This window comes from Eumetopias jubatus, unplaced genomic scaffold (assembly GCF_037043125.1).
Source record: "Eumetopias jubatus isolate StellerSeaLion01/CBP00866 unplaced genomic scaffold, mEumJub1_p1.0 scaffold_7, whole genome shotgun sequence".
Classification (NCBI taxonomy): domain Eukaryota; kingdom Metazoa; phylum Chordata; class Mammalia; order Carnivora; family Otariidae; genus Eumetopias; species Eumetopias jubatus.
In genome coordinates, this window is record NW_028274813.1 from 117,176,856 (window position 1) to 117,199,126 (window position 22,271).

General features: G+C 52.9%; 2 protein-coding genes across 5 annotated transcripts in view; one reads left to right on the forward strand and one right to left on the reverse strand.

The window, feature by feature from the left end:
- On the reverse strand, positions 1-5,065 carry LOC114203601 (2-oxoglutarate and iron-dependent oxygenase JMJD4-like). Of its 4 annotated transcripts, none has more exons than XM_088024913.1 (6): positions 4,541-5,065; positions 4,285-4,450; positions 2,022-2,147; positions 1,473-1,740; positions 816-962; positions 1-457 (listed from the first exon to the last, which is right to left on the reverse strand). In XM_088024913.1, exons 1-6 carry the CDS (start codon positions 4,803-4,805, stop codon positions 155-157), a joined length of 1,275 nt encoding a protein of 424 aa, XP_087881039.1. In that variant the 5' UTR covers positions 4,806-5,065; the 3' UTR covers positions 1-154. The 4 variants fall into 4 exon arrangements, with proteins under 4 accessions (XP_087881039.1, XP_087881036.1, XP_087881037.1 ...); XM_088024910.1 differs by having other exon boundaries at positions 1,473-1,704; positions 4,541-4,895; XM_088024911.1 differs by having other exon boundaries at positions 1,527-1,740; positions 4,541-4,895.
- The window catches only part of LOC148163982 (synaptosomal-associated protein 47-like), a 23,314-nt gene continuing 6,045 nt past the window's right edge, over positions 5,003-22,271 (forward strand). The window contains 2 exon segments of the mRNA XM_088024914.1: positions 5,003-5,298; positions 9,138-9,667. Of these exon segments, the coding sequence (XP_087881040.1) occupies positions 9,183-9,667 (485 nt within the window). The 5' untranslated portion in view covers positions 5,003-5,298; positions 9,138-9,182.

A 22,271-nucleotide genomic window follows, 5' to 3' on the forward strand; every position in this document is an offset into this window, starting at 1 on the left:
TTAAGAGCACCTGAGGCCACGAGGCTCCGCGGGAAGGTGACCTGTCCCATGCCACACAGCAGCACAGAGCTTTATTTCTGGAAGGCGCTGTGGAAGAGACTGCCTGCCTTCCGTGCCAGTGCCTCGGGGCCCCGCCTGATGCAAGCCTCATGCCCTAAAGAGAGGCAGTGGCAGCCACGACCTCCTCCAGCTGCTGGAGGAGCTCCCCCGGCTGCAGTGAGAACACGCTAGTGTCCACTCTCTGGAAGTCGGGGTGGGTCACCACGGAGGCCAGCACCTCTGCAATCCGGCTGACATCAAAAGCAGCCTGCTGGGGGCCCAGCCCCCTGCCCGCACTGCCCTCCATGTCACCAGGGCCCAGCTCTTTCGTCAGAAGCAGCAGCCTCCTTTCAGCGATGATCTTGAGGAAGTGGTAAAATTCTTCAAAATTGATCCCGGAGCAGGACCTCATGATGACCTGGCCAGAGAGGAGCACCAGTGAGTCGCGGCTTGCTCGCAGCGCCAGGCAAGTGTCTGAGGACTATGGGCAGGGCCCAGTCCCAGAGGATGGGAACAGAGATACCCGGGAGCCAGCCAGCGATGGGTCTGAGTCCTGCAACCTGGAAGCCCCAGTGACCCGCCTCAGGACCACACCGACCTTCACACGGGCAGGCTGGCGGCTACCACGTCCCCAAAGCCACAGCTCTGAGCTTACGGAACAAGCCCTCCTCTGAGAATGCAGGCTGCCCTGAGGGCTGCCCCACGCCCTCCCCACCCTGTAGCCCTGGCCCTGCAGAGCCCCTCCCAGTCCTTCCCTCCTGCCCAGGCTGGCCCACCTGGCAGTGATGGTCCCAGTCAGGCATAGTGTCCCTCCACTGGCTGACCTCCTGCTGCACGGCCCGGAGCTCTTGCTGCAGGAAGTGCCACATATTGGCCAGGTTACAGCCGTTGACCCAGTTGTGGTTGATGGAGATGGTGTCCTCCTGGAAGGGGTGGGGTGTGGGTGTCCCCATGAGTCCACACCAGACCATCCCGCAGCCCTGTCCTGAGGTCCTTGCAACCCTCCTCGGCCAGGAAGGGCTGCTCCTGTCTCCCGGTAGGTGCTAGCATAAAGACGGGGCTGGATTCTTCTGAGCGCACAGCTAACCAAGAGCAGGGCTCCCAGGGAAGCTCCACGGTGTAGAAGGACCCACTGCTGCCCAGGGAAGAAACGGGGGCTGGTGGCCCTTCTCCGGTCCGTGCAATCCCATACCCAGGCTCTCTAGGGGGCAGCCTGCCCACTGTGGGATCAGGAGGGGTGCGCCTGGCCCTCTCTCTGTGGAAAGGCATCTAAGAATGTGTCAAGGGTGAGGAGTGTGCTGGGTAAGCCGAGGGGCAGATCAACCGGAGATGGACGCTCTGGGCTTGGGGTCAGACCAGTGGGACCCCAGGGCGTCTCCCTGACCTGCCTGGGCCGCATGGCACGCACATGCGGTGGGCTGTGCCCACCCTACCAGGTTGTGGACTTGGTGGTGCCACCCGCTGGGCACAAAGACCATCTCGCCTGCCTCCTGCGTGAGCTCCAGGGGTGGGCTGCAGTGCTTGCGCATGGGGTACAGGCGGCCGTCGAGCAGCGCGGGCGAAGTCACGTCGTAGGGCAGGCCACCGTGGCAATCCCGAAGGGCTTCTTCTTGCCCCGGAGGGAAGAAGAACCACCTTTTCCTCCCGCAGATGTTGACAGACCAGCTGAAGGAGCGGAAGATGTCGGCGTGGAACGGTGACCTGTGTGAACCCTCCTGTCGGTGCCTACTGAACCAGAGGTGGTCTGGCGCTTCAGAAAGGCTGGCCGAGCACACGGGCCCCAGGGGCCCCAGCGCTCACACCTCCCCCATCTCAGAGCCCCCAGGGGCAACGGAGGCATGGAGGCTTGGAAAGGGGACGGCCAGCAGCCTTCCCCACGGCCTAGGCATCTCTGAGAGGCTCTGGCAGAGGGCACAGGGTTGAGGAGAGCATGTGGGGCAGGGACAAGGCGCAGAGAGGAGGCTGGGAGGGACGCACGGTACCAGGTGCCCGCAGGCCCCATGTAGACAAAGCGGTAGTCGTCCACGTCCAGGACGTCCCAGTACTCGTTGAGCCAGTCGGACGAGAAGTACACAGGCAGGGTGAACACGTCCTCGGCCAGGGGGGCCCTGCAGGGAGTGACGGGGGGCCCTGCAGCGCGTGACGGGGGCCCTGCAGCGCGTGAAGGGGGGGGCCCTGCGGCGCGTGATGGGGGGAGGCCCTGCGGGGCGTGACGGGGGGGGGCCCTGCGGGGCATGACGGGGGGGGGCCTACAGGGAGTGACGGGGGGCCCTGCGGCGCGTGATGGGGGGGGCCCTGCGGCGCGTGACGGGGGGGGCCTGCGGGGCGTGACGGGAGGGCCCTGCGGGGCGTGACGGGGACCCTGCAGCGCGTGACAGGGGCCTTGCAGGGCGTGATGGGGGGGCCGGGGCAGGAGCGGCCACCTTCTGGCCCCTGTGACCCGAGCAGGAGACAACCAGAGGTGTGGAAGGACACGGATGACGCTGAGCTGCCCTCCGCAGCCGGCGTCCACAGTGAGGCTGGCCACCCTGCGCGAGTCCAGCCAGCACATGACCACAGGCCCAAGCGACCCCACCTGAGCCCCGGGCGAGGAACGAACCCCCGTCGTAAACAGAGGAAACGACGTTGGGGGTGTTGTGATGCCACTCAGATGACCCGTGCAGGCAGCACCGCCATTGTTCCAGACCCCTCTTGCGCCAGATCCGGAATTCCAGCCTCTGGTTGAGCTGGTGCTCTAAGTGCCTCATCTGCATCACGCTGTTCTCCAGAACCTGTGGGCCTCGTCCACGCTCTCGCCCCGCCAGTGACCTCGAGTCTGCCGAGTGGATGCCCGACCAGTGGCCCAGGCACTATGGCCCATGTCCACTGAGGTCCTTCTCCCCTACCCCACAGCCCCCCACTCCTCCTGGTCCAAAAGCCTGATCCCCGCAACCAGAAAAATGCCCCCCCCCACACACACAGAAGCACACCAACCCAGCCCCAGAGAGAATGAGCTCTCCCAACGACGCACTGGAACAAGCTTCTGAGTAGCTCACACATCACTCGTGGTCAGAGGCCATGATCAGGGAGAGCCCGAGGAGCACCAAACCACGTGTAGTACCCCAAAACGCCATGCCTCTGCAGGATGTCAGACTGCCACTCATCCCTCAAATCCGATATCACGGCCCCTAGAGCCGTCTCTGCCTGTCTGGCCTCCCTCTGCTCTGTTTGCTCTGGGGTTTCCAGGGAAGATATATAATATTCAGTCAAAACTGACCTTCAAACAACGGACAGGAACGTCCCGTGTAACACCTAGAACACACTTGTTGCCTATTTGAAGCCCACGCCCACCGTGCAGGAGCACTGGGTCTAGGAGTCCTATGTGCTGCTGGATCAAGAGTCCCTGGGGGCCACAACCAGGGTCTGGGTGTCCCTGGTCCACCCCCTGGGGCCAGCTCTCACTGCCAGACAAGAGGCTGTGAGGCTGGGAGCATCCACGGCATATGCCGGTGCGAGATGCTCTTGGATGGGTCTTGGGAATCACAAGCGAGTGACTCACTGTAATATCCCTAGTTTCCACGTCAGCAAAACCAGAATTCAGTCGTTCACTCATTTATACAAAACTCTTCGAGCCCGTACTGTGCCCTGTACCAGCTGGTTGGGGTGTGAGGAGGAGGGTCTCTGCCTGTGACCAGCACACCGCTGGGTAGGGGAATGGACACAACCCAAGGACCCCCTCTGAGCAAGGGAACCAAGCAGCCGGGGTGTGGCTGCCCACGAGTGCGAGATATGTCGCAGAGGCCCCTCGTTGGAGCTCCCAGGGTGGAAGAAGGGTGTGCTCGAACCACAGAAGGCCTCCTTGGACAGGGCAGGCGAGCCGCTGGTCCGTGACGGAGATGCTACACAGCTCGGGCGCAGCCTTGCTGGGAAGACGGCTGAGAATGTGAGTGAGCTGAGCAGGGTGGAGCGGGACTTGGGGCGGCCAGGGTGAGTGAGACCTGGCCTGAGCGGGAACGGCGGGCAGCGGACAGGAAAGGCACAGCTAGGTACGCCCCGTCAGAGGGCGTGCAGCCCGCAAGGATGGGTCCAGCAGCCAGGACACACGGGAGAGGCGGCCTCGGCCACCGGGGTTCCCACCTGACGCAGCGTGGCCGGCCCGGCGGTGGGGAGAACCTCCAACCACGCTGCGGGAGCCAGATTCGGGCGCGCACCGCAACTCCCACCCGGGGAAACGACAAGCTGCTTTGCGCGCTCCGCCCCCTTTACCTGCACAGGTGCCAGTCCTTGAGGTAGAGGCAGCCGCGCGGAGAGGAGTAGCCCCCCTGGATGTAGTCTTTCCAGTAGCTGATGTAGTCTCGGAGGAGCATGTGCTCCTTGGGGTTGGAATTGTACTCCCGGACCCCGCAGTTGGCCACAGGGACGACCACGTCTCCTGAAACGAGAGGCCGTCGGACGTTGCGCGCCCTCCCCCGGACGGCGGCGGCCCCCCAGCCCCGGCTGCTCGCGCGCGCTCCGCACTTACCGTAGTTCCGCAGCAGGTGCTCGAAGGCCGGCTTCCCGCCCGGCGTCACCCAGCGCCTGCGGCTGCCCCAGCCCTCGGTGAAGGAGCTGGAGAAAACGCACGGCACGTTGGGCAGCAGGTAGCCCTTGAAGAAGTCGGCGTAGGAAAAGGAGTCCGGGCTCTCGATGAAGTCCACGCGGCCCGGCGTCGCGCCCACCCCGCCCGCGGGCCGTCCGCGGAGGCGTCGGAAGTGGCTCTCGGCGAACGCGCGCGTCTCCCTGTCCATCCCCGGCCCGGCTCGGCGCCCGCGCTGGACGACAGGGCGGCGGGGGACGCCCGGGTCCCGGGGACGCCGCAGCCCGGCGAGGGGCGTGGGCCCGGCACCCGCCTCCGGCCTCCCACTTCCCTGCTCTTCAAACGGAGAGATGAAAAGGAAGTACTTGCTACAACTACTTCCGGAGCAGGCGCTGGAGCGGGCACGGGCTGCTCCCCAGCCTCCGTGCCAGCCGGAGCGAGAACCGCGCGGCACAGGCTCTCGGAGCTTGCGGTCGGCCCGGCGCGGCCGAGCGGAATCGAGAGAATGCGGCCAGAGTTCCCGCCGGAGTACGAATCCCGGCGCGCCCGGCCCTGGGCGCACGCGCGTAGCAGCCCGCGGCCCTCGGTCTGCGCAGGCGCGGGAGCGTCCCACAGCGCCTCTGGAGCGGCTGGCTGGTCTGTCCGGCGTCGGAAACAGCGCCAGACCCGAGTGTGGCTGTCTTCGCACCTCCCCAGTGACACAGGTAAGCGGCGCCCCCAGTCTGCGGTCGGGCCTGTGCTAGAGTCCTCCCGACCCTCTCCCGGCTGCTACTGCTGCCGCGATGAGAACCTCTCCTGTTGTGACAGAGAGGCCCCGGGGCCAAAGGTGGGGTCCTGGGGAATGCTGGGGGCCCAGGGGGATGCTGGGGGCGCGGAGGGGATGCTGGGGGCCCAGGGGGATGCTGGGGGCCCGGAGGGGATGCTGGAGATCTAGAGGGATGCTGGGGACCCAGGGGGATGCTGGGGGTCCAGGGGGATGCTGGGGGCCCGGAGGGGACGCTGGGGGCCCAGGGGGACGCTGGGGGCCCGGAGGGGACGCTGGGGGCCCGGAGGGGATGCTGGGGGCCCGGAGGGGACGCTGGGGGCCCAGGGGGACGCTGGGGGCCCGGAGGGGACGCTGGGGGCCCAGGGGGACGCTGGGGGCCCGGAGGGGATGCTGGGGGCCCAGGGGGATGCTGGGGCACTGGAAGGGATATTGGGGGCCCAGGGGGATTGTAGGGACCTGGAAGAGATGCTTGGGGCCTAAGGGGATGGTGGGGGCCTGGAGCGGATGGTGAGGGGCTGGTGGGGGAACAGGGGGCCTGAAATGCAGGTGTGGAGAATCAAAGGTGAGAATTTGAGGCCCACGCCAGCAGGACGGAAATGGGGGGTGTCTGCGTGGGGACGTGGTAGGGGTGACATGTCCGGGTCTGAGCGTGTTAGAGACAAGGTTCTGCGGACGCCAAGCTACCCCATCAGTCTGGAGGAACGCAGGCTCGCTGCTACGGGAGCCTGGCAGATGGCATGGATGCGGAGCATGGGCAGGGGAGTACGTCTCATACATGGGCAAGCGCAAGAGGGAGAGATTAAGACCTGCCATCGCCCTGAGGGAAAAGCAGATAGATGCATCCTGTAGTCGGGCTGCTGGGGAGAGATGCCTGACTCAGTTCTGGAGCTCTGCGTTTACGGCTCTGAGTTGGTGGCCATGCCTTGTAAAATCTGGATGCCACGTATGTCGTTCCTGAACAAAGGGGCACTCTGAGTGAGGACGAGGGGTAGATGTCGCCCCTTTATTAAGTGAGGAAGATGCCACCCTGTTTACCTTTGCGGGTGGGGCAAGGGAGTTGTCCCCAGTTGGGACTCTGAGCTTTGGAGAGGGGCTTGAGGGGGACTCTTCCCACGTAACCTAAAGCTTACCCAGACGGAGAGCAGGGAGGACGGCAGGTGGGGAAAGGCAGAGGAGAGGGGGGCCTGGGAGGAGGGTGAGTTTGGGAGTGTCTGGGTTCTGGGCTGAGCACACCAGTGAGGTGGGCTGGTGGAGCAGCGCGAAGGGCTGTGTGATGCTGTGTGTGCTGGGCTGCCTTCCCAGGCGGCCTCGCTGTGCCCGGGGTGGTCCAGGTGTGGAATTCCTCACAGGTGTGGCCAGTGAGTTCACAGCTGAGGGAGAGGGAGGCCGTGGGCGTGTCGTTCCTGCTCTGGCCCTCCCCTTCATCTTGTTCACTGCGTCTGTTGGGAAAACGCCATGGAAAGGTGTGGTAGGAAGCGTGCTGACCACAGGTTTCTCCGCTTGCTTTTTCCTGGAATCCTCAAACCCGAGGGCTGCTCTCACAGTCCTCACGTGTAGCACCTTAGTGAGAAGTGTTTCGTTTCTGCTTCATTCCTCTTTCCTTGTCTTTCTCTCCTTGTGTTTTTTTTTTTTTTAGGATTTTATTTATTTATTTGACAGAGAAACAGTGAGACAGGGAACACAAGCAGGGGGAGTACAAGAGGGAGGAGCAGGCTTCCCGCGGAGCAGGGATCCCAACTCGGGGCTCGATCCCAGGACCCCGGGACCATGACCTGAACCAAAGGCAGACGCTTAACGACCGAGCCAGCCAGGCGCCTCAGTATCCTCCTCTCTTTGAATTCTAGCATATTTCAGAGCTGCTGTTGTCCTTCGGTCTTCAGTCATTTGAGTGGTGGGTAAACAGGCCCAGAGGGTGAAGGAACTTTCCATGGTTGTAAAGCACGTGGCAGAGCGGAGCTCCTCAGACCCTGCAGTGCCACACTCCATCGCTCTGGAGCATGTGTGTCTCATCTCGCTTGGAGCTCGGGAGTCCCCCCGAGGTACAGGCTCTTGTTAGTAGGGACTCAGCCTCTAGCTGCAGCAAGCTCCCCAACACTGGACAGTGGTGAACAACACAGGCCCTGACTCTTTCTGCGGGTTGGACACAGTTGGTGGTGGTCGGGTGGCTGAATGGCAGGAGGGTCCCTTCAGCGGGGAGGACGAGGGTCAGGCTGGCTCCAGGTGCTGACCAGCACATGGAGCATGGTCCAGGGTGGGGCCGAGGCACCCAGCCTCCGATCTCGCTCTTGGACTGGGAAACACCAGAAACTGTGGGTAGTATTCCCCGTTCTGAGAGTAGAGACCTTCCCAGCCTCCACAGTCCGAATGACTTCGGGGGCCCCGTGGCACAACGGCCCTGGCGGGTCTGTGCGGGGGACCTCACAGGTCTGTGCCAGTAGAGGTCCCAGGCCAGCAGGCCACAGTGGTCTGTGTTTGTTTCAGTGTTGGGTGGATGTCCCTCTCGCTGGGGAGAGAAGTCTGAGCAGGACACGTCTGCTTTCTGGTTCCCTCTCTCCAGTGAGAGACCTCGTCCCAGAGGAGAGGCCGCCGTGCTGCACCTGTGCCCCAGGTGGTCGTAGGACGTGTGTGAAAGCTCTCAAGGAGGTAACTCGGTGCTGTGTTCAGCAGGTCTGAACTGTGGGTTGGCTGGCCCTTCAGAGAGCCCTCCTGAGGTCACACGGTGAGCCTGCTGTCTGCCGACTCTCCAGGCACTTGGATTCCGTGTAATTAGGAAGCTCCATGCCATGCAAGCTCTTTTCTTGTCTTGCCCAGCCTTGGTTGCTTGATGTGGCATCGTGGAGAAGTCTGGGTCTTTTAAGTATAACTCAGTGAACAAATGCAGAGGGTTTCTGTGGACGCTGAGCTTCAGGAGCCAGGGACGATGTCAGTGTTGGCACCTCGGTGCCTGCCGCCCCACATGGCCTGTGGGGCCTCGAAGCCATGGCCAGGATTCAGAGACTCCCACAATTCTCAGTATTGTAAGAGATAATAGCAGTGATTTGTTCTCCCGTGTTTACAAACGAGGTTATGCCATAACTGTGTGTGCGCATAGCGTGGCGGGGGTGTGTGTGGAAGACAGGCCCCAGCTGGACCTCTGCACACAAGGGCGGTGCACGAGGCATTCCCAAGTCCCGTTGTAGCCAAGTTCTCGTCACATACTTGTGGTTTGACCTTGCACGAAGTTCTCCTCCTTTCCTGACTTTGTGGGCTTATCTGATCAGTGAGAGGGGCGCACGTGGTATTCTGTCAGGATTGCCTCACATCCACCATGCCTGACTTCCCAAACGTTGTTAGCAAATGCAAAAGCCGTAGATGTGAACAGCGTACCTTCACTACTTACAGCCGTGTAAAACCGTACGTACAGATACGTATGCGGAGCTAGATAATTACGTAGAACTTGATGAATTTGTGGGCCATGCAAGAAGGGAAAGGTCTGCCTGTAGGATTACTTCCTTTATGATGAAGATTTCGAGAGGAGAGTGTTAGCGTAGGAACATGAGAGGACTGTGTATTGGTGGGGCTGTCACAGCAGAAGTGGTGTTCTTGTGAAGGATCCTGGGGTGGCAGTCGCATCGAGCCGTGGACCCTGGTTCGGGTGGGGTGGGCCTCCATCCTGCCAGTCCCGGGTGGTGGGAGTCCCCGGTGTACTCAGCACCCCGAGCGGTCCTCCTGTCTGTGGTCCAAGTGTGCTGACACGCGCTAGCCCCACCCATCCGCTAACCTGTCCCTCTCCTCCAGAGGCAGAGAGGCCGTGGCCGTGGGGCAGACCAGCCTGGGAGCCAGATGAGCAGAGAGATCTGTGTGCACTCCTGGCCTTGCTCCTACTACTTAGAACCGGAGAAGCGATGGGTTCCTGGAAAGCTTTCGTTACCTTCTCACTCCCTGAGATCTGCAACTGATAAAACCGGGAAGGCCCTGGTCAGCCTCCCCCTGTCTAGTGTGATTGAGATCAAGAAGGAGGCTTCTCACTTTGTCTTCAGTTCTATCACCGTCCTGGAGAAGGACCACCTCAAGCACTGGTTCAGCTCCTTGCAGCCCAGTCGGAATGCAGTCTTCAGCATCATTGAGCATTTCTGGAGAGAGCTGCTGCTGTCTCCATCAGAAGCACCGCTCCCTGTGACCAAGTGGAAGCAGCTGACTGGTCTGATGGCCCGTTCCCAGAAGTGCCTGGAAGAGACAGCCCGAGTCCTCCACCATCAGGGCAAGCAGCTGGACAGCATCACCAAGGGCCTGGACAAGATGGAATCTGACCTGGACGTGGCTGACAGGTACAGGGGGTGCTTCGGACACACGGGTCACGCCCCTGCCGTGCGCAGTGATGCCGGGTGGGCGTTGGTGAGGGACACATTCTGTGCCTGGTGCAGAGCTCCAGTCTTGTGTGAATAAGGAAGGCTACCTCGTTTCATCCTATGGGGGAAACAGGCCAAGGGGCCAGGTCACACACATGAAGTTGCTGTTCTGCACGGCCATGTGGTCGCAGGGTTTCAGCTGAAGCTCTTTGGCTCCAGGAGCTGCTGGCTCTGCTGCTATACCAGCCACTTCCAAACCAGGGACCCCCTCTAGTCTTCTAAACAGTGGGGGCCCCAAGGAGCTTTTGTTTATATGGCTGTGTGTGCTGACATTGCCTTATTTCTTTAAAAACTAAGAAACTAAAAAAGTATTTGTCCGTTGAAAAAGTGTGATAATGAACCCATGACCTAGTAACGGAAATAACTTTGTCAATGAGAAATAGCTTTGATGAAGCAGACATATTTAGTGGGAAGAGTGCACCGTGTCAGAGATGGCCAGGTCCTTCCACCTGCTTCTGCAGCCTGCCCCCTCACCGGGTTATCCTGTGTCCCAGGGCCTCCGGGCACTCCCTGCACATGCAGGAGAGCGAGGGCAAAAAGCCGAGCAGCGCCGTGGTGCTGTTGTGAAGAAACAGACCCCCCCGGAGGGTCCCAAAGACCCCAGTTTGCCAAGCACTGCCCTGACTCTAAGCTGTGTGCAATGTGAAAGGGATTTTAGCGCCTGGGAGGGCTGCCTCAGAGCTCATGACAAGGTGGCAGCCTCTCATGATGGGCCCTGAGCGTAGGCAACGCTATCTCACATCAGAGACACGTGGCCGCTGGTGCTGAGAACCCCTGGCCCCGAGTGACCCCAGTCTGCAGTTACCACCTGTGGCTATCTTGGGATATTCTTTCCTAAGTGCCTGCATGGTGAAAGACCTAGTGCTGCAGGGAGCGGCCCCAAATCTTACCCTTAAGAGGGGTGCCTGTGGTAACTGAGGTGGAAGGTGCTCAGACCTCTCTGAGTTTTGGTCCTGGGAGCATAGCTGAGCAGTTTTTGCCCTCCGTGCCATCATGGGGTGGGGGAGGTCATGGGACTGAGTGGTGGGCAGGAGTGATGTAGGTCACTTCCAGGCCTGGTCTCTGAAAGCCTCCCACCCCATCTGTGTGCTGTCTTCCCCTCACCTGCTGGTGGCATGCAGAGAATCCTCCCCAGGACTCAGACGTGAGCTGGAGTTTGGGTCGCCACGTGGCATCCCAGAGCAGGCCCGACCCCAGCCCTCCACTGGGGGGCTATGTCAACATTAAAATAATAAAAATCTAGGTTTCGATGATCAGGTTAATAAGAATTAAAAAAAAAAGAATTAAAGGAAGAATACACAGTACCAGCTGGAGGATAGTGAATAAGCGCTTTCACACACTGCTATTTGGGAATGTCTGTTGGTTAATCCTTTTGGAGAACAATCTGGCAATTTAGAAATGTTCTTTTAACAAAAGGCCAAGTGATGGGGCCCCTGGGTGGCTCAGTCATTGGGCGTCTGCCTTTGGCTGGGGTCGTGATCCCAGGGTCCTGGGATCGAGTCCCACATCGGGCTCCCTGCTCAGCGAGAAGCCTGCTTCTTCCTCTCCCGCTCCCCCTGGTCGTGTTCCCTCTCTCGCTGTTTCTTTCTGTTAAATAAATAAAATCTTAAAAAAAAAAAAAACCACAAAAGTGAGAAGATGAACCTGAGGCTAGAGAAGATGCTTGTAGTATCCACTTGTATTCTCACCCGGGGATTCATACCCAGCTAGGTAGAGAGCTCATATGCCAGAATGAGAAAAAGCCAGTTCGGTAGAAAAATGGGCAGGGCCGTTGATTGGAGTGTAGGGTCGGCTGCCGTCACGGAGATCCTCAGATCCTGTGGCTTGCAGAAGCTGGGAGGCTATTTCCCCCACAGAGAGGTGCAGGGGAAGGTCGGCGTCCCGGGCAGGTCAAAGGCTCTGCTCTGGGTCACGCCCCGGGGCCCCGTGTTGGCTCCGTGGCTGTGTAAGAAGCTGTTGGCAGCAATCTTCCCAGCCACTGGGAAGGGGGCACAGGGAGGCCAGTGCACACGGCCTTGTTTTTAAGCAGATGAGCCCAGCCCATGAAAGGGAGGTACTGGCACCCCAGTAATTAGAGAAAGGTAAACTAAACCAACAAGTACAGATGTGGGACAACACCGACTGACAGTCAGGGTGTGGGTCGGGACGAGACGTCTTGTGTCGCTGTCACTGATGGGACCTGGCTCAGCCCCTGGCAAGACCTAGCTAAGCCGAAGGTGCACAGACCCCATGACGAATCCCAGCGTGTGTGGATGGGCACATTCACTGAGGCAGCTGTAGTCAGTCGATCCTCAAGGGGATGCAGTAATTAGTCACTACTATGTAGTTTTTGGAAAGAGGTGAGGTCCAGAGCCGACGGCCAAGGAAGAATTCTTGAGATGTCTTCAGTGCAAAATGGTGGTTTTATTAAAACACGGGGACGGACCCGTGGACGGAAAGAGCTGCTGCTGAGGTTATGAGGAGCAAATGATGCTGTACTTTGGGGTGGGGTGGGGAGGGGAGTAAAGGGAGGTTCCAAAAGGATCTTCATCTGCTAAGGACGACATGGGTTACCAGAGCCCTTGCTATTGTCAAACCAAGGTGGTTTTTCCTTGTAGCCAGGCATTAACAGTAACGCAGTATTTGTCAGTAGGCTGCAGGGTAGAAGGACAAAAAATCTTATCTACCTTTCCTTCTGCCTTTGTTTCCCACATCACTGCCAACTCAGATTCAAGACACTGATTTCTGTTAGATCTGCACGGACTGACTTGGATCCACCTTAAAGCAATGTTAATAACGCAAAACCAAGTTGAAGGTAGATGTGTACAAAAGCAACATTTATAAGAGTTTTTAAATGGGCAAAGTAGCAAAAATGCAGGGAGCACTGAACTGCGAAAGCCCAAGCTGGAGGGGCATGCACAGGGCCACATGTGCCGCGGTTCCATAGTGAGCTCCCACAGAGCCGCCAATGGGTGCTCCTCGTGGGGGTCTCCTGGCTCTTGGGGGTCGTTGGCACAGGTGTTCGGTGAGCATGTGATGCGGTTCTGCCTTTCAGTTTTAAAGTGTGTTCCTTCTGGAACGCCCGTTGTCTGGTTACCGGCCGTCCTGGATTGATCTTCTGATAGCGTTCTCATTTTTCTCCTTGTCTTTTTGTTCTACTATTTCTTGAGTTTCATCTTCCTCCTACCCTTCCATTTTTGTGATATTTTTAATTTCTAAGATTTATTTTTTAATCTCCAAATGTTTCTTTTGAATAGCAGCCGCCTGTTGTTACTTTGTGGGTTACTGTCCTCTTATCTCTCAGGATTTTCTGGAAAGCGCCTTGCAGGAAGGGCCTGGGGTGTGCCTCCCGGCTTGGGGGAGGCCTCTGCTCCCATTTCCTGCTCGCAGCTCACCACGCCCCCTGCAGTGGTGACCAGACGGAGGTGGGGCCTAGCAGCACCAGGTGGGATCTCGTTAAATGAACTTCCAGTCTGTTGGGGTTTGAGGCCCAACTTCATGCCTGTTTTCAGAGGTCCCTGGAATTGTCTTTTTCCACACAGAGGGTTCTGAGGCAGGGATAACTAGATTCTGGGGTGGCTGGGCCAGGCAGTGGCCCTTGGCCACTGAAGACAAGTGGGGATGGTCACCATAATGGACAGCAGAGCCAAAGCCGTGATCAGAATAGTCTGACTCCGAGAGACCTGTGCTCCTGGAGGAGAAGTAGATGGGCAGTTGACCCAGTTCTTTTTTTTTTTTTTTAAGATTTTATTTATTTATTTGACAGAGAAAGACATAGCAAGAGAGGGAACACGAGCAAGGAGAGGGGCAGGGAGCCTGATGCGGGGCTCAATCCCAGGACCCCAGGATCACCCAGGAGCCCCAGTTGACCCAGTTCATACTTTGGCCAGGTCAAGTGAGCAGGCTTCTAACTTGAATTAAAAAGCAGTCACGGCCCCTGAATCAGCTCCCAGACTTGAAGACCGAGTTTGCAGGTTCGAAACCCCTTGAATGATGGGGAAGCTGGAAGGACCCCAGTTTGCTCCTAAAAGTTTACACTTTGGGAGCCCCTGGGTGGCTCAGTTGGCTAAGCGTCTGCCTTTGGCTTAGGTCATGATCCCAGGGTCCTGCGATCAAGCCCCACATCAAGTTCCTTGCTCTGGGGAGCCCACTCCTCCCTCTCCTCCCCACTTGTACTCTCTCACGGTCTCTCCTTCTCACTCTCTCAAATAAATAAATAAAAGCTTTATTAATTAATTAATTAAAGTTTACACCTTTGTTCTTTCTCCCAGCCTTCCCCCACGGGACTTGTGGCATTTAACCAGGGTGGCCGTGCACTGGGGAGCAGGAAGCCACCAGACTTTTTGGGACCCCTGGATGCTGGAACTGACCCGATGGCAGCAGACCAGTCAGAGTAGGGGCTTCTGGGGGTCAAGGGATCAGTGGAGTTCTAACTGAGGTCTGCCCCGTAGTGTCACAGTGGGCCCAGTAGGCCCCAAACCCATCCCAGTCCTGGAGCACATCATCCAGCAGCAGGCAGAATCGCACACTGGTTCCCTGACCTGTGTAGTGAGGGCTGTTCTGGTGGCCAAGCCAAGTGGGAGCCTCTGGACTGCCTAGAATAGTAACCTCTTCTTGGAGGGATTTCTGAGATCAGTGCCCCCATCAAGGACTGGAAGGGTGCATGGATAGTGAGCCTGCATCATCTGCACTCAGCTCACTCACTCGACGGTGCAGAACAAAGATGGATTGTCTTAAACTTACCAGGTGGTACTCTTAATTGCAGTTGCTGTTCCCGATGCTTGAGCAAATGAACACATCCTCTGGAACGTTCTCTGCAGTGGTCTGTCTGGCAAATGCTCTTAGGAAGGACCACCAGATCAGCTTGCTTTCAGCCGCCAGCAGTGCATCATATCGTCCCACCTCAGGGGTATACCAGCTCTCCAGCCCTGTGTCATGCTTTATGTCACAGGGCCCTTGACTGTCTCTCCCTTCACAGGATAGCATGCTGGCCCATTACATGGGGGATACCGTGCGGACTGGCTCAAGGAAGAAGTAGCAGCTACTCTAGATGCACTGGAAAGATGTTTGCTTGTCAGAGGTGGGAAAGAAATCTGACAGAAATTAGGGACTTTCATCCTCATTGAAATTTCTAGGGATCCAGTGGAGTGGGGCTTACTGAGGTATCTTTTTATGGTGAAGGATAGATTTTGCATCTGGCTCTTCCTACAACCAAAAGGAAGACACACTTGGGGTGTCTGGGTGGCTCAGTCGGTTAAGCGTCCAACTCTTGGTTTCAGCTCAGGTCATGATCTCAGGGTCATGAGATTGAGCCCCACATCATGCTCTATACCCAGTTGGAAGTCAGCTTGAGATTCTTTCCCTCTCCCTCCCCCCTCTGCTCTTGCCCCCCACTCACACACATGCTTGTGCATGTTCTCTCTCTCTCTCTCTCTTTCTCTGTCTCAAATAAATAAATAAATAAAATTTAAAAAAGAAAAAACTAAAAGGAGACATGGCGCCTAGTGAGCCCCTTAGCATTTTGGAAGCGACATACTCTTCACTTGGGTGTGCTACTCTGGCCAGTTACCAAGTGACTTAAAAAGTTGCTAGTTTTGAGTGGGGTCCAGAATAAGAAGGCTCTGTAGCAGGTCCAGGTGCCACCTGGGCCACATGATCCAGCAGATCCAGTGGCGCTCCAAGTATCTGTGGTAGACAACGGTGCTCTTTGGAGCCCTTGCGGGACCTTTATAGGGAGTCACAGAGTAGGATTTCAGAACAGAGCCCTGCTACAGGAGATCAGGCTCCAGCAGGCCCTGAAAGCATAGGCTAGGTCATATGGCCCCCACTCCTGCCATACCGCCTTTTCTCTCCCAGCCTGCACTGAGGGCACATTCCCTACCTGGGGAACACCCTACAGTCAGTTGACTGAGGAGGAAAATTGTGGAGCCTGGTTTACAGATGGTTTTGTGCAATATGCAGGCATGACTCAGAAATCCTCCCAGTGGGCTGAACTTCAAGCCATGCACCTGAAAATTCATTGTGTTGGAAAGGCAGTCTTGTGCATAAAGTCTTTTGACGCACTCTCAGCCTCATAAGAATGGGTTTTAGGCCTGGGACACATAGCCTGTGCCAGACTTATCCCCTAGTAGGGAAATGGCTTTCCCTGTTACAAGCTCAGCCAGTGCTCTTTTGTTCTACAGAAGCATGCACCCGGGCCCTCTTCGTGGCCACACCCTCGACTCCTCCTCGGGATACCAGCATCCCAGGGCCTGACTGCATCTCTCGTGCCTGTGGCCCAGACCTGGCTGGGTGCAGGCCTAAAAGATTTAAAGTGTATCTGTTTTTCTTTCATCATTTGCCTTTGGTGTCATATCTGATTCATTGCCAAATCCAGAGTCACAGAGGTTAACTCTTTTTTAGCCTTTCTGTTTAGGTCTGTGATCCACTTGCAGTTCATGGCATGAGAAATGGGCCCAACTTCTTTTCTTTTTATGTGGATATCCAGTGGTCTCAGCAATATTTCAATTCACTGTTTCCCCGTTGAATTGTCTTGTTGTCCTTGTTGGAGACCGGCTGACCCTACACGTAAAGGCTTGTTTCTAGACTGAGTTCTATCATTGATCCATGTGTGGACCCTATGGCAGTACCACACCATCTTCATTTCCATAGCTTTGTAGTAAGCTTTGCACTCAGGTAGTGGGAGTCAGCCAACTTTATTCTTCTTTTTCAAGATCGTTGGCTCTTCTGGGTCCCTTGCATTTCTATATGAATTTCAGGATTAACTGGCCGGTTTCTGCACAAGAGCCAGCTGGGATTTTGATAGAAATTGGACTGAACCTGGAGCAGTTTTGCCATCCTAGCAATGTAATTATTAGTGTGGTGTAAAAACACTTGAATCTGCTGTTTTATTTTTTGTGTTACTTGTTACCTCTGTTGCTCATTTCTTCCCTGCCCCCCCGCCTCCTGTAGGTTACCTGAATATTATTTCAGAATTCCATTGTGACTTACCTACACTGTTGTGAATGTATGTCCTTACATATATTCTTCATTGGACACTCTAGGTATTACGTTGTATATACATAATTGGTCACAGTGTGCTGGTGTTGACTTTTTTTTTTTAAAGATTTTATTTATTTGTTTGACAGAGAGACACAGCGAGAGAGGGAACACAAGCAGGGGAGTGGGAGAGGGAAAAGCAGGCTTCCCGCAGAGCAGGGAGCCCAATACGGGGCTCGATCCCAGGACCCTAGAATCATGACCTGAGCCAAAGGCAGCCGCTTAATGACTGAGCCACCCAGGCACCCCTGGTGTTGACATTTTACCCAATTGAGTGGTGTGTAGAAACCTAACCACTGTCTTTATGTCTGTTTACCCTACCAGATTCATATAATCCTCTGTAAGTTAATTATCTTAACTTCGTTTACCTATTTGAGAACCACATCAATTTTGTAATTTTTACTTCAAGTGCCATACATATTTTAGCCAGCTCAAAAGAAAAAAGCAAGTGCATTTTATTTCCCTATATTTGTACTCTTTCTGTTTCTCTACCCTCCTTCTTCATGTTCTAGGATTCCTGCCCTTATCAGTTCCTTTCTGATTCATTGACTTCTTCAAGACATTCTTTTAGGGCAGCAATTTCTTTGTGGGTTTTCTTCCTCCGAGAATAACTCAATTTCCTCTTTATTCCTGAAGAAAAGTTTCACTCATTGTGGAATTTTGAACTGACAGTTCTTTTCTTTGAGCACTGAAAACATTGTGCCACTTCTTTCTGGCTCCATGGTTTCTGACGAGAAGTGCGCTGCCATTCAAATTGGTTTTCTCCTATAGATGAGGTCTCTAGTGCCGCTGTCAAGATCTTTTCTTTGTTTAACATAACTTCACGGTAATTTCTTTGGTTTTATGCTGTGGGGTCTGATTAGGTTTTTTTTTTTTTTTTAACTCTATCTTATTTATGTCTTTTTGCCTAACTTGGGAAATGTTCAGCCATTATTTGTTTGAGTACTTTTCCAGCCCGACACTCTTTCTCTTCTCCTGCTGGAGTGGTGGTGATGAGTGTTCAGTCTTTTGTTTTGGACCCTTGGATTTGTTGTCATTGTTGTTTTTAGTATTTTCTCTCTGTTGTTCAGATTGGGTAATTTCTGTTCTTTGATCTTTAATTTCACAGATTCCTTTATCTGTCATCTCAGGCTGCAGTCTACGTCTACCCATTTTTTTAATCGGTTATTGTATTTCTAAGTTCAAAAATTTCCGGATACTTTATTGTGTCTTCTGTTTCTCTGCTAAGACTTTGTGTTTTTTTATTTATTTCCAGCATGTCCATAATTGCTTGTGGAAATACTTTTATGATGGTGCTTTAGAATTCTTGTCCAGTAATTCCCATCAGTTTCATCCTGGTTTTGGCATTTGCTTCTATTTTTTATTTAAGAAGAGATTTTCCTGGTTCTTAGCATGGCGATTCTTCATTGTATCCTGGACATTTTGGGTAGTAAGACTCTGAATCTTGTTTTTCTGTTTTAGCAGAGCTTTCCCTGACATGGTGCCCCAGGAGTAAGAAGCTGTTTCCTCTTGGGGCGCCTGGGTGGCTCAGTGGGTTAAGCATCTGACTCTTGATCTCGGCTCAGGCCGTGATCTCAGGGTGGTGCGATGAAGCCCCATATTGGGCTCCATGCTGAGCGATGAGACTGCTTGAGATTCTCTCTCTCCCTCCCCCACTCTCTCTTTTTCTCTCTTAAAGGAAAGAGGGAAAGAAGGGAAGGAGAAGGGAAGCTGATTCCTCTTACTGCTGTGTGAGGATGAGAGCCCCAATTCCCCACGTGGCCCTTGTTTGTGCCTTGGGGTAGGAACAGACACCTGCTGCTGCTGGCTGGGAGTGGGATTTCAAGCTTCCCCATAACTGTGCCCTAGCTGGGAGAATTGGGGGGGTCTTGTTACCATCCCCCTCCACTGAGCCAGTAAGGTTTCCCTTGTTACTAATGGCTCTTAATGTGGCCTTCCCTACCACCATCCCACTTAGGGGAAGGACACCTACTGCAACCAGGTAAGGGTGGATGTCGAGGCTCCTCACGTACTTTTTCTGACACTGCTCCAGTTGGGGAAAGCACACCACAGTATAGCCAACTGAGGGTGGACATCCATGCCCCTTTTTTTAGTTGAAGTATAGTTGATACACAATGCTCTGTTAATTTCAGATGTACAACATAGTGATTTCACAAGTTAATGTTATACTCACCACAAGTGTAGCTTCCATCTGTGTTGGTATTACAATACCGTTGACCATGTTCCCTATGCTGTACCTTTTCTCTCCATGATTTATTTGTTCCATACTGGAAGCCTGTATCACCCACTCCCCTTCATCCATTTTGCCCCTCCCCCAACCCTCTCCCCTCTCACAGCCATCAGTTCTCTGTATTTATGGGTCTGTTTCTGCTTTTTGTTTGTTCGTTTGCTTAGTTTTTTAGGTTCTACATATAAATGAAGTCATGTAGTGTTTGTCTTTCTTTGCCTTATTTCACTTAGCATTAATACCCTCTAGTTCCATCCACATGCTTGCAAAAGGCAAGACTTCATTCTTTTTTGTGGCTAATATTCCACTGTGTGTGTGTGTGTGACATTTTCATTATCAATATAGGGAGACCCTTGGGTTACCTCCGTATTTTGGATATTGTAAATAATGCTGCAGTAGAGATAGGGGTGTGGATATCTTTATCACTAGTGTTTTTATTTTCTTTGGGTAAATACCCAGTATTGGAATTATTGGGTCATCTGTTTTTAATTTTTGAGGAACCTCCTTACTGTTTTCCAGAGTGGCTGCACCAGTTTGCATTCCCATCAACAGTGCAAGAGGGTTCACCTTTCTCTGCATCCTCTCCAACACCTGTTGTCTCCTGTGTTGTTAATTTTAGCCATTCAGACCGGTGTGAGGTGTTATCTCAATGTGGTTTTCATTTGTATTTCCCTGATGATGAGTGATGTTGAGATCTTTTCATGTGTCTTTTGGCCACATGGATGTCTTCTTTGGGAAAAGGCCTATTCAGATCCTCTGCCCATTTTTTAATCGGATTGTTTGTTTGTTTTGGTGATGAATTGTGTAAGTTCTTTATATATTTTGGATATTAATCTCTTATCAGATGTATCATTTGCAAATAACTTTTCCCATTCAGTCGATTGCCTTTTTGTTTTGTCAGTGATTTCCTTTGCTGTACAGAAACTTTTTATTTTGATGTGGTCCCAACAGTTTGTTTTCACTTTCTTTCCATTGCCTAAAGAGACATATCCATAAATATGTTACCAAGGTGGATGTCAAGGCGATTTTACTGTATATGTTTTCTTTTAGGAGTTTTATGGATTCAAGTCTCACATTTAATCCATTAATCCATTTTGAGCTAATTTTTGTGTATGGTGTAAGAAAGAGTCCTGTTTCATTCTTTTGCATGTGGCTGTCTAGTTTTCACACCACCATTTGTTGAAGAGATTGTCCTTTCCCTGTTGTATATTCTTGCCTCCTTCGTCATAGATTAATTGACAGTGTAAGTGTGGGTGTATTTCTGGGCTCTCTGTTGTATTCCTTTGATCGGTGTGTCTGCTTTTGTGTCAGTACTGTGTACTGTTATGATTACTACAACTTGGTAGTATATCCTGAAATCTGGGATTCTGATACCTCCAGCTTTGTTCTTCTTTCTCAAGATCACTTTGGCTAGTTGAGGTCTTTTGTGGTTACAGACAAATTTTAGTATTATTCTACTTCTGTGGAAAATGCTCTTGGTATTTTGATAGGGATTGCGTTAAATCTGTTGATTGCTTTGGGAATTATGGACATTTTCACAGTATTAATTATTCCAGTCCATGAGCATAGTATGTATTTCCATTTGCTTGTGTCATCTTTAGTTTGTTTGTTTGTTTGTTTTTAATCAAGGTCTGATAGTTTTCAGAGTAGAAGTCTTTCATTTCCTTGGTTAAATTTATCCCTAAGGTATTTTATTATTTTTGGTACATTCGTAAATGGGATTTTTTTTCTAAATTTCTCTTGCTGCCACTTTGTTATGGGTGTTCATATTCTTTTTTTTTTTAATTTTATTTATTTATTTCAGAGAGAGAATGAGAGATAGCACGAGAGGGCAGAGGGTCAGAGGGAGAAGCAGACTCCCCGCTGAGCAGGGAGCCCGATGTGGGACTCGATCCCGGGACTCCAGGATCATGACCTGAGCCGAAGGCAGTCGTTCAACCAACTGAGCCACCCAGGCGCCCGGGTGTTCATATTCTTAAACTACTTCTTGCTTCAGTTTTGGAAGGTTGGGTGTTTTGAGTATTTTGTCTATTTCATATAAGTTGTCCCATTTATTGGTGTAAAGTTGGGTATGATATCCCCTAGAAGGCTTTCCAGGGCTAAAAGGATCTATGGTGATGCCTCCCTTTTTATTCCTGATATTGGTAATGTGCATTTTCTTTGCTTTCTTTTTTTTTTTTTAAGATTTTATTTATTTATTTGACAGAGAGCAAGAGAGCACAAGCAGGGGGAGCAGCGGAGGGAGAGGGAGAAGCAGCCTCCCCACTGAGCAGGGAGCCTGATGCGGGGGATCCCAGGACCGTGGGATCATGACCTGAGCCAAAGGCAGACGCTTAACCGACTGAACCACCCAGGTACCCCTCTTTGTTTTATTCTTGTTCATTTCTTGTAAGGGTTTAATTTTTAAAAATAACTTCAAAGAACCAACTTTTGCCTTTGTTAATATTTTCTTTTTTTCTGTTTTCAGTTTCATTGATTTCTGCTTTTCCATTCTTCTACTCTGGGTTTAATTTATAACTTTTTGCGACAGAAGCTTAGATCACTGATTATAAACCTTTCTGAGAAGTTTTCAAATACATGCATTGAGAACTATAAATTTTCCTCATGACTGCTCTATTTGCATCCTGCCATTTCCTGCATATTGTTTTGTTTCATTCACTTCAGATATTTTCCAGTTCCCTTTATTTAGAATTGTGCTTAATCTCCAAATATTTGAGGACTTTCTATTAGTCTTTTGTCATTAATTTCAGATTTCATTTCTTTGGGGACAGATGGTATACTTGAAATTTATTGAGACATGTTACACTCTTAGAGTTCTGAATATTCTTTAAAATAGTGTGCATGCAGCGGTTGGATAATGTTTCCATAAATATCAGTCAGGCTGAGTGGATTAAATAGTGTTTATATTCTTACTAATCATTTTTGTCTTCTTGCTGTGTTAATTATGGAGAGAAATTTGTTGAAATCTACAACTGTGATTGTCTGTTTCTCCTTTAGTTTTGTTAATTTTTGCTTAATGAATTTTGAAATTGTGTTAGATATACATGTTTAGTATTAAGTCTTTTTGTCAAATTGACTCTCTTATTATTGTGTATTGTCTGTCTTTATCCCTGGTAACACTCCCTGTCTTAAAGTTTACTTTTGGCACAATATGTCTTTTTTCCAGTCCCTTTGCTTTTGATGTTTCTGTGTCCTTATATTTCGGTGTCTCTTATAAACAAGACATAGCTGTGTCTTGGTGGTTTTTTCTTTAATCCAGGCTGACAGCCTTTAAATTAG